The 11573-nt window shown below is 45.4% G+C and overlaps 1 protein-coding gene across 4 annotated transcripts in view; it reads right to left on the reverse strand.

Moving 5' to 3' along the window:
* The window catches only part of Snupn (snurportin 1), a 27370-nt gene that overhangs the window by 7069 nt on the left and 8728 nt on the right, over positions 1 to 11573 (reverse strand). For all 4 annotated transcript variants that reach the window (XM_010626318.2, XM_010626326.2, XM_010626333.2 and 1 more), the window contains exons 2-6: positions 9441 to 9603; positions 6900 to 7044; positions 3314 to 3418; positions 3043 to 3139; positions 517 to 614 (exon numbers count right to left, since the gene is read on the reverse strand). In XM_010626318.2, coding sequence (XP_010624620.1) covers positions 517 to 614; positions 3043 to 3139; positions 3314 to 3418; positions 6900 to 7044; positions 9441 to 9598 — 603 coding nt within the window. In that variant the 5' untranslated portion in view covers positions 9599 to 9603. The remainder of the gene's footprint in view (positions 1 to 516; positions 615 to 3042; positions 3140 to 3313; positions 3419 to 6899; positions 7045 to 9440; positions 9604 to 11573) is intronic.

The following is an 11573-nucleotide window of genomic DNA, read 5'->3' on the forward strand; positions in this document are numbered from 1 at the left end:
GAGAGAGAGAGAGAGAGAGAGAGAGAGAGAGAGAGAAAAGACATTGTCTTTGTAGTGCCAGTCTTTGAGACCAGAGGCTGTCATGCCAAGGAGGCCCTGCCACTGCAGTCAGGCCATAGGGGAGAAGGGAATGGAGGCTGCAGGAGCCCATTGATGGTGCTTTTCATGCCACCTTCTCTTCCTGGTGTCACCTGTATGAGGCAGCATGCTCCTTGTCCTGAGACCTTCCCTGCCAGCAACCCTCTAGAGAGAGGTGAGAGGGTGGCAGCAGCTGCTACATCTCTTTCTTCCTCTCAAGAATCACTACACTTCCCTTAGTTCCTCTCATGCCTGTCATAAAAGGAAGCTAATTTAAGTTTAAGCACACTCGAAGGTGTAGGGAACATTAGATAATAATGCTCTTGATGTACCACATCCTGTAGATGCGAGATGCTGGTCATGAACCAAAGTCACAGGCTGAGCCACTTTCCTGGAAGGAGAGGGGACAGGAAGACTTGAGGGGAGGCCGGTCCTCACCTGGCAGTCATAGAAAGGGTGTCCCCGCCAGCACATCACATCCAGGACATAGTAGGTCTGGCTCACGTCATTGTAAATGCAATCTAGGATGGTGTAATCTGCAGACACAGAGCAGAGTCAGGATTCTGCTTCCACCCGGGCCCATGCCACAGTCCAGGGAGCCCCAGCTGCTCCCAGCATCTGCAGCAGTGGCCAGCGCCAAGGATGGAGGACTTGGGAGGGAGTGGGGCCAGGGCCTGGCTGCCTCCCTACTTCAGGGAATGGGCACAGAGGAATCAAGGCAACCTTCAGCTACAGGAGAACTCAACTTTCAGACAAAGTGGGATACACTTATTAACCTTTGAGAAGCTCAAAACTGAAAGAAAGTAATCTTCTGGTTTGTTTATATATATAAACTCACTAAGTAGCCCAGGCTGGTCTCGAACTCACAGTGATCCTCCTGCCTCAGCCTCTCTAGTGCTGGGATTACAGACATATAATTTTTTTTTTAAGAGACTATGCCGCCCAGGATAGCCTTGAACCCTGGACTCAAGTGATCTTCCTCTCAGCCTCCCGTGTAGCTGGACTACCATGCCCAGTTTAATTACCTTTTCATTAGTGCATATGAATTATACAGATGAATGAGTTTCACTTTGGCGGATTCCTACATGCATATAAGAAACTCTGATAATTTCCATCTCCCTTCCGCCTTCCTTTCCCCATTCCTTTTCTCTTCTCTAATAGTCCCTCTTCCACTATCACATCATCTCTCTTTTTTTAAAGATTCCACATATGAGGGAAAATGTGATATGTGTTATTTCACTTAACACGATGGTCTCCAGTTTCCTGCAAATGACATGATTTTGTTTGTTTTCTATGACTGAGTAACACTCTGCTGTGTACATCCACATGTTCTTTTTTCCTTTTTGATACCAGGGATCAATCTCAGGTCTTTGCGCTAGTGAGGCAGACGGCAGAACCACTGAGCTAAATCCACAGCCCACCATCCACGTGTTCTTTACCCATCCGTCTGTGGGTGACCACGGAGGCTGACACCATGGTTGAGCTATTATGAACCGGGCTGCAACACACATGGGGACGTGGGCTCCTCTACAGCGTGCCGACTTTGATTCTCCTGGAATACACAATCTGTGGCACAGCTGAGTCAAGTGCTGTCTCTTGTTTAGATTTCTGAGGAAACTCCACACTGGCCAGAATGGCCATCAACAGTGTATGACGGTTACATTTTCCCCTGTATCCTCACATTGCATTTATTATTTTCTGTATTTTTTCCCCCAGTGGTACTGGGGATTGAACTAAGGCCCTCTGCACTGAATTACACTCACTGCACTTCTTATTTTTTATTCTGAGACAGGGTCTTGCCAGGTCACTAAATAGTCAGGCGGGATTTGAACTTTAGATCTTCCTGCCTCAGCCTCCCAGAGTATACCAGCAGGTCTGGCTTGTTTTCTGTATTCTTCACGACCGTCCGTCCTTCTGAATAGAGTGTGGAATCTCAATGTAGTTTGCTTTGCATTTCCCTAATGGCTAAAGAAGTTGAACTTTTTTCTTTTCTTTTTCTTTTTTTTTTTTTTTTTTTTTTTTTTTTTTTTTTTTTTGTACCAGGGATCAAACTCAGGCCTTGCACTTGCTACTAGGCTGGCAGTAGCACCATTGAGCTAAATCCCCAGGCCAAGAAGTTGAACATTTTTTCATGTACTTATTGACCATCTTATGATTGCTTTTTAAGTTCTTACCAAAGGTACTGTGTTATACAAGGAATATTAACTATAAGTGTTTGCTGCCTTTAAATGTGGTGGTGCATGCCTATAACCCTGGCACTTGGGAGCCTAAGGCAGAAGGATCTGGAGTTTGAAGCCAGGCTGAGCTACAAAGCAGGTTCAAGGAGACCTGGAGACACTGCCTCAAAAAAAGAAAAAAGAAAAAAGAATGGTCACAGACATATGGTTTAAACCCCATAGCTGCTGAGTGCTCAGCTAGGTCAGGCAGGAGGAGCTAACGCTGGGGCAAGGATGAAGGAGAATGGGGATTTGGTGAGAGTCCCAGGAGCAGCTGAGTGTGCCAAGACACTTGGCAACCCCTCCGGGACTTTCACTAATATGTGCATCTGTCCCCTTGTTTTCTTTTTGGTACCAGGGATTGAACTCAGGTCCTTGTGCTTGTGAGGCAGGGGGCAGAACCACTGAGCTAAATCCCCTTGCTGTGGAAGTCCATAGCATCAGCGTCTCCTTGATTTGGAGATTTTTTTTTTTTTTTTTTTTTTTTTGGTATTAGGTATCAAACTTGGGACCTTGTGCTTGCTAGGCAGGTGGTGGCACCAGTGAGCTAAATCCCTAGCCTGATTTGGAGATACATGACTAGCACAGATGCACCTACTATGTGGCCCAGGGGCCCAAACCTGGAGGAACAGCATCTGCCTGCAGTTTCCCTGGAGTGCTGTCAAAGTGGCCATAACACAATGCCTTGCAAGGACCTTACTGAGGGCACAGATTCACAAAACAATGCATAGAGGCCTCACATCAGTACCTTTGCCTGTGGTAGAGTTTCGCTTGTTGCCTCCAGGCAGAAGGGAAGGAAATCTGTTGACGCAGTAGCCACTCTTGGTGTAGGCACTGGTGGAGCCCTGCAGGGACAAAGCTCTCTTGTGAGGCATCCTCTGTGCCCTCTGAGCCCACTCCCATACTCTTCTGCAGGGTCAACTGCTTGAGATGGCTCTCAATATGTCCTCCCTGCCTTTCAAGTCCACACAGAGCACCTGGACCAGGCCTGTGGCACAGGGAAAGCCAGCACAACTCACCTTGGAGGCGACAATCAGGGCCCTCTTACCAACAGGGCACACGACAACAATCCATTCCTGCCCCAAATCTGAAGGGACATCGATCAGCCACTCAGACAGCATCAACTGGGAACACAAGAACACAGTGCTAAAGGTCAGCAGGGTGCCATTCAAATGCTGCAAGGACCAAGCACCTGTATCCTGCAACAATCAGACAAAAACAGGAAAAGATGACAGAGGGCTCCAGCTGTGCACAGCTGACTTATGGTGTCCATCCCCGACCACCAGCAGAACTACTCCAGAGCTACACCTCAGGATGAGGAAGACCATGCTATCATTTCCCAAATGGGATGTCCCAAATACTGTCCTAAAGGGCATGGTGGCACATGCCTGTAATCCCAATTACTCAGAAGCCTGAGGCAGGATGATCACAAGTTCAAGGCCAACCTGAACAATTCGGTGAGATCCTGTTTCAAAATAAAATAAAATGTTGGGAATGGAGATCACAAGGCCCTAGATTCAATGCCCAGTACAATAATACATTAATTAATTAATAAATAAGTAAATAAGGATATTAGGAAAGTCCTGTTTCTATTAGTCATACAACCCCAAATGGTTCTTTTGTCCTAGGTAGCCCAGGTAGCCTCACATTCCCCCCGATGCCTGGCTCTTACTTAATATTTACTGATGCCATCGTCCTACCCACTCTGACTCCTTCACCCAAATTTGCTGCCCCAGCCCTACTAAAAGCAACCCCTGGCCAGAGATTTAGCTCAGTGGTGCCACCACTTGCCTTGCAAGTGCAAGGCCCTGAGTTCGATCCCTGATACAAAATAAATAAATAAATAAATAAAATAAAAGCAACCCCTCCCTCTATCTTCCCTGCTCCACTTCTTGCTCTGTGTGATGAGATCAGCCACATCTTCCTCCATCTCCTCTTCCTTGTCCTCCTTTTTCTGTGGTACTGGGGACTAAACCCAGAGCCTTCACACAACACTGAACCTGTAGGCCTTTATGTTTCTTATTTTGAGACAGGGTCTTGCAAAATCACTAAGTTGCCCAGGCTGGGCTCAAACTTGAGATCCTCCTGCCTCAGCCTCCTAGAGCATTGGCTGGGATTACAGATGTGTGGCACCATCCCCAGCCACATCTTTCTTCTTGACACATTTTCTTCTTGGATCCTTGATAGTGCCATTCTACTTTGTAAGCATTTCCCACACTCCCTCAAAACATGGAATGGGGCAGCTTCAGGTGCCCTGGATGTGGGTCTCTGTTTCTCCAGCTCTGTGACTTCTAGCAATGAATTTTTTTTTTTTTAAGCAATGATTCTTTTGTTTGTTTGTTTGTTTTTTGAGACAGGGTCTCACTATGCAGTTGGGACTGACCTGGAACTCACTATGTAGGCCAGGCTGGTTTCAAACTCACAGTGATCCTCCTGCCTCAACCTCCCCGAGTGCTGGGATTACAGGTGTGCGCCACCACGCCCAGCCTAGCAATGATTCTTGATTCTCCTCCTCCATTTTCAGACTTCTCTCTCCCCTCCAGATTGAGGTATCAGCTATCTGCTTGGTGTCTCTTCCTCTCCCTGTCCTTGAACCTTCAACTCAGTGTATGTAGGTGGAACTGACCACCTGTTGTGGCCCTAATTCTTCCCTGCCTGAGGCACCCATCCCTCCCCTGTTAACAGCATCACAACACTCTCTGTTAGCAATATTTTCTTTGTTTGGTTTTGGTTTGTGGGGGGCACATGGGCTTGCTAAGTATTCCAGGCTGGCCTTGAAATCACTGTGTAGTCCAGGCTGGCTTTGAACTCATGGTGATCTTTCTGCCTCAGCCTCCTGGATGTTGGGATTACAGGTGTGCACCATCACACTCAGCTAAATGGTAAACATTTGCACTGTCAACAACACCACCAAGTAAGAGAAAAGAAAACCCAAAGAAAGGAAGAAAATATTTACATGCAATAAGGGCCTTGGACCTAGAATATATTTTAAAACTCTTATGATCAGTAATAAAAAAACAAATAACTCAACTAAAAGTGGGTAAAAGCAGGGTACATACCTATAATCTCAGCACTTGGGAGGCTGAGGCAGGTAGAGGAGCACTGTGAATTTGAGGCCAACCTGGGCTACATAGTGAGACTGTCTCAAAAAAAGGAGAGTGGGCAAAGGATTTGAATAGCTATTCCTCCAAAGAATATATACAAATGGCCAATAAGAGGTGGGTACAGTGACCACACCTGTAATCCTTATTATTTGGGAGCTGAGACAGGAGGACTGAGTACGGGCCCATCATGAGCAACACAGTGAGCCCCCGCCAAGAAAACAAGGCCAATAAGTACATAAAAAGCTGTTCCAGTGGGCTAGGGTATTGTTCAGTGCCAGATTGGTACAGGCAGTGTTTGCCTAGCATGCACAAGGCCCTGAGTTTGATTCTCAGCACAGCAAAAAAAAAAAAAAAGGAGAGAGAGAGAGAGAGAGAAGAAAGTTAGAAAGAAAAAAGAAGCCAGGTGTGGTAGCACTCTATAATCCCAATATTCATAAACCTGAATTAGGAGGATCACCACAAGTTCAAGACCAGCTTGGGATACACAATGAATTCAAGGCCATCCTGGATAAAATAGTGAGACTCTGTTTCAAGAAAGAAAAAAACAACAAAAAAAAAGAAAGAAAGAAAGAAAGGAAGGAAGGAAGAAAAGAAGGAAGATAGGAAGAAGAAGAAAAGCTGTTCAACATCATCAACGACTGGGAAATGTCAATCCAAACTGCAAGCCAAGCTGGGTGAGGTGGTACATGCCTGAATGGGAGCAGGCAGAATGCCTTGGTGGCAGAGAGCTGCCTCAGCACAAGCAAGGTCCTGGATTCAAGACCCAGCGTGCAGACGCTGGCTCAAGGTCAACACAGAGCCAACTTGTGCTTAACCAGTCTATATACTGCCTCCCCCGCACACAACACTACTGCATCCTCCCGTCCTGCTCGGCACCACACCACCAGATCTAACAGGGCATTTGGTCACGTCTGTCACAGTGGTACACTGTTCTGTGGCTCAGCCCAACCTTAGCCAGCTGGCTGGATATGAGACACTCACCTTCAAGAACAGCTGTGCTTCCTACCCTGCCACTACCAAGTGTAAAGAGCCAGGAAGGGCCTTCTTGTGTACTGTCTGAGCCAGGCCAGCAACTAGTGAAGGGGACACTGCAGAGGGGGACTGTTGAGGGGGATGATGGAGGCTGGGACAGAGCTCAGTGGTAGAGGACAAGCTCATAATCTTCCCAGCACACAGAAGCCATCCTATGCCACTCCCTGCCTCTCTGCACCATTCCTATCCTTTTCCCTGCCTTGTCCCCTCTCTATAGCAGCAGCAATGTCAGTGGGCTGTGATCAAAGGTGAAGGGAGCTGGGGCATGGTGGCACACGCCTGTAATCCCAGCACTCGAGAGGCTAAGGCAGCAGGATCGCTGTGAGTTCAAGACCAGCCTGGGCTGTGTAGTGAGTTCCAGGTCAGTCTCAACTACATAGTGAGACCCTGACTCAAAACACCTCCCCATCAAAAAAGGTGAAGGGAGTCAGGACAAGGGTGGGGATCTGGTTGTCTCTGGCCCACTTACTTGATTAGCATATCGCTTTGGTAACTTCTTGCCAGTGTCAACATCCATTTCTTCGTCATCTTTCGCATCTCCATCCTCACTCTCCATCCCTGTCCAGTCATCTTCAGCCAGTCTTCTGGCATGGTTCACATAATCCAGTCGCTTGCTACAAGGAGAGGCATTTAATCTATCATGTGGTAGAGTCCATGAAACCCAAAGGCTTCAAATCTGGGGGCAGTTTGGCAACTCTGGTGGGAGTAAGAAATGATGGGATTTCCTTTGCAAAGATAAACTACTGATGACTGCCTCACAGGCCCCAAGAACGAAAGCCCTTGGACACACTCAGCCTTCCTCTCGGTTCCTTAAGAATGGACAGAGCAAGATATTTAGAGGGATTTCCAAGGCTCACTAGCCAGGCAGCTGAGCATAACCTTGCCCACCCACTCAAACCAGAGAAGATCTCACTTCCTGCCCCAGCAGATGCCATAACCCATGGTCCCTGGCTGGGAAAGAGGAAGCCTCGAGACGCTGCAAGAAGTCTAATGTGATATAGCACCAAGCTTTCTACTTCAGACAACATTGAGAGGCAAGGCCCTTCTTCACTTCTGTTTAACTCCTGAGGAAGGCCACTTAGTTTATAATTTAATAGCTTTTACTGATTTATTTCCTTTTATTATATTTATTTCTTTTTTTTTTAACTATACATTCTAGAAAGTTAGAGAAATTATTGGGGAAGAAAATAAACCTTTTGAAAATTATGTGTTCCAAACTGATGTGGAACTACCACGTAAACTCCTACACTATGTTCCAAAAGGGAGTCAGGAATTGGACCACCACAGTAGAGAAACCGACACAGCTGGCTTCTTCTTAAACACACACGTTCATGCACAGTCATGTGAGGTGCACATATGAAAGGATGGCGGTCTCTGTCAAGAGTGAAAGTGAGCTGGTGTCCATGCACACGTGAGAGAGGATGAGTGTCTGTGGATATTTCCCAGGCACTGTTGGTGACCACAGGAGAAGGACATGGCCCACATACCCCTTGGCAGGGACCTGGGTGGGTTACACGTGAATCATCCCTTTGATGTGAGCAGAAAGAAGGCCTGATGTAGCGCTTCATGAACTGACAAAAAATAAATAAATAAAAAAGCAAAAAAAGCCGGGCATGGTGGCACACACCTGTAATCCCAGCACTCAGGAGGCTGAGGCAGGAAGATCACTGTGAGTTTGAAACCAACCTGGACTACATAGTGAGTTCCAGATCAGTCTCAATTACATAGTGAGACCCTGTCTCAAAAAAACAACAAAAAAAACCCCAAAAAACCCAACCTCTCCAAAAAGAGACTGTGTACAGTGCTTCTTATGCTGTTGCCTTTGTTGTTTAAAAAAAAAAAAAAAAAAAATGCAGGCTGGGAATGTAGCTCAGTGGTGCAGCATCTACTTGGCAAGCGTGAGTCCCTAAATTTGATTCCCAGTACCAAAATCAAAGAAAAGAAAAAAAAAATTCAGGCTGTAGATGTAGCTCAGTGGTAGAACACTTGCCCATCATGCACAAGGTGCTAGGATGAATCTCCAGCACTGCAAAAAATAAAAATTGAGAAAGGTCATATATTCACACAACCACACACACTGATCACTGCTGCACAGAATATCTTCAGAAAGGTACATAAGAAACTAGTAATTAAGGACAGGAGGAGGGACAGAGCAGAGAGGGAGATTTTTTTCAGCCTATTCCTCTTCCATATATTTTGAGCCATTTGAAATCTATTCCAAAATAATACATTACAATGAAAGAAAAGGAAAACATAGTGAAGAATGGCCTGGGAATGTGATCTTCTACAAGGAAACTGAGGCCACAGGAGCATCTGTTAACCTCTCTGATAATGTAGTGCTGAGCAAAGGCGAATGACTGCAGCTCTTAATAGTTCTCTTAAAAAAAAAAAGTTTCTCTTAATCACCAGTTCCTTACTCTATAACCCAGAAAAGCTTTGCAGCACACTAGGAAAAAAGGACAGGCCGTGTCTTCCAAGCAGCCCGTTCTTAAATGTTCCTGTGTGGCTCTTTCCTGTCTGCCCCTTTGGCATTTAAAACGAAGAGCAGAGCTAGCGGAAGACGCTTCCTCAGAGTCAGCTCCCAAGGGCTCCACAGAAACATGTGGGCTAAAGGCCCAGGAAGACCACACCATTTCCAAGACATCGTGTGGGAGAAGCCACACATGGCAACCCAGGAATGTAGGGATAGAAGTCTAGGCGTGGCATTCACAAATCCCTTAACTGCAAAGTTCAGTTTGGTTGCCAGGAAAAATAGCACTTTTTAACCAAGTAAGTGAACTTTTGCTTTCAAACTTCAGTCTCTTCCTATTACCTCTTCTTGTCCTAAACTCTGGGGAAAAAGGATAAATGAAGGATACTGATTTTGTCAGGACTGACTCTCCCAACCTTGGGGGCAGGAACTCAACCTACTAAGGTCTCCTAGGAGGCGTTCTGCAGAGACAAGCCTAGATCCCTGATGCCACCCAGCGCCCAGCCTGAGGAGGAAGCTGGGGAGTTAGAGCACCCTTACGATTTCTGCAGTTCCAGTAACCGGCGGCGCCTCTCACTTTGCTCCAAGGAGCTGTACTTAGACTTGTACTGGGACAGGCGGGGGTGGGGGGCAGCTGTGCTGTTCAGATCTTGGGACACAGAAAAGCTACCAGCCAGTGCTTGACTCAGCTCCTCCATATTCCCTGCAAAGGCAAACAGGAAAATGGTTCATTCATTTGTGTCATCCCCGTGTATAGGCAGTTATGATGTAACATGATGGCCACCTTCCTAAAAACCCCTCTTGTCTCCAGGAGCAAAAAAGGAAGTTGAAGGGTAGATGAGTTATATCTTAGCAATACAATGTTACTTTGTAATGATATTTTGATTAATTAATTTGATTGCTCTGGATACACAAACTTATACAGTCATCAATCACTAAGCAAATCCGTCTATGGCCATACCACTCTGAATGTACCTGATCTCATCTGATCTCGGGAACAGTGCAAATTCATCCTGTCATTGAATGTTCTTGTTTCCTATCTCCATGAGCCCTGTCATTCATGTTTTTCAAGGAGAGGCTTGTTTTGTTCATAGGACAATCTTTCTTTGCCACCGCTCATACTTAGTGATACGATCAAGCATCTCAGTTTTTAAAATAGTTCCAAACAGCCATCACTCAGTAACAAAACTCTTGCTGAGTAGGGTAGTGTACACCTGTAAGCCCAGCACTCAGAAGTCTGAGACAGAAGGACTGCCACAAGATCGAGGCCATCCTGGACTGCGTAGTGAGACCTTGTCTCAAAAAACCACACACACACACACACACACACACACACACACACACACACGCACAACAAAACTCTGTCACGCAAACTGTATGCAACTGTTTGTTTACTTCGTGATAAATGCCAATTCATACTAAGGCAACTTAGCTCCATACTAGCACAAAAAACAGGCATGCATACCAATGGAACAGAATAGAAGCTAGAAAAACCCCAGACATATTCAGCCATCTGATCTTTGATAAAGGAGCCAAAAGCACATGCTGGAGGAAAGATAGCCTCTTTGATGTTATTTCTGACATCTGATAAGAAATAACATCAACAGGGCTGGAGATTTAGCTCAGTGGTTCCACTGCCTGCCTTACAAGTGTAAGGTCCTGAGTTCGATCCCTAGTATTAAAAAAAGAAAAGGAAAAAAATAACATCAACAATCAACAAATGGGGCAGGGGATTTAGCCCAGTGGTTCAGCCACCTGCCTCCCAAGTGCAAGGTCTTGAGTTTGATTCCTGGTACCAAAAAAAAAAAAAAAAAAAAAAAAAAAAAAAAAAAAAGAATCAACAAATGGAATCACATCAAATTAAAAGGCTTCTGTAGCTGGGCGTGGTGGTGCACGCCTGTAATCCCAGCATTCAGGAGGCTGAGGCAGGAGAATCTCTGAGACCAGCCTGGGCTACATAGTGAATTCCAGGTCAGTCTCAACTACATAGTGAGACCCTGTCTCAAAAAACCAAAAAACAAACAAAAAAAAACAAACAAGCAAAAAAAAAAAAAGTCTTCTGTAAACAAAGGAGACAATCAGAGTAAAGAGACAACCTACAGAATGGGAAAATTTTTTTGCCAGTTATTCCTCAGACAGAAGATTAATATCTAGAATACATAAAGAACTCAAAATAATTAGACTCCACCAAATAAAAGACCCAATCAAAAAATGGAAAACTGAGGGTCAGGGGTGTGGCTTAGAGGTACAGTGCCTGCTTAGCACACACAAGGCCCTGGGTTTAAACCCCAGCACCACCAAAAACAAAGCCAAAAAAAGAAAGAAGTAGAAAGACAAGGAGGAATAGGAGGAAGAGGAAGAGGAAGAGGCAGAGGCAGAGGAGGAAGGAGAAGAGGAAAATGAGGGAGTGAACTGAATAGACACTCCTCAGAGGAAGTACAAATGATCAATAAATACACCAAAAAAATCGAACATCTCAGCGCATTACAGAAATTCATATTAAAACAACATTGAGAAAAAACAAAAAACAAAAAACAACCCTGAGGGCTGGGCATTTAGCTCAGTAGAGCCATGCCTGCCTTGCAAGCACAAGGTCCCAAGATAGGTTTGTATCTCAAACCTAAAAAGATAGGTTTGTATTTACCACTGCCATATATATATATATATATATTT

Source organism: Fukomys damarensis, unplaced genomic scaffold (assembly GCF_012274545.1).
Source record: "Fukomys damarensis isolate Sample0158 unplaced genomic scaffold, DMR_v1.0_HiC HiC_scaffold_25, whole genome shotgun sequence".
In the NCBI taxonomy this organism is placed as follows: Eukaryota; Metazoa; Chordata; class Mammalia; order Rodentia; family Bathyergidae; genus Fukomys; species Fukomys damarensis.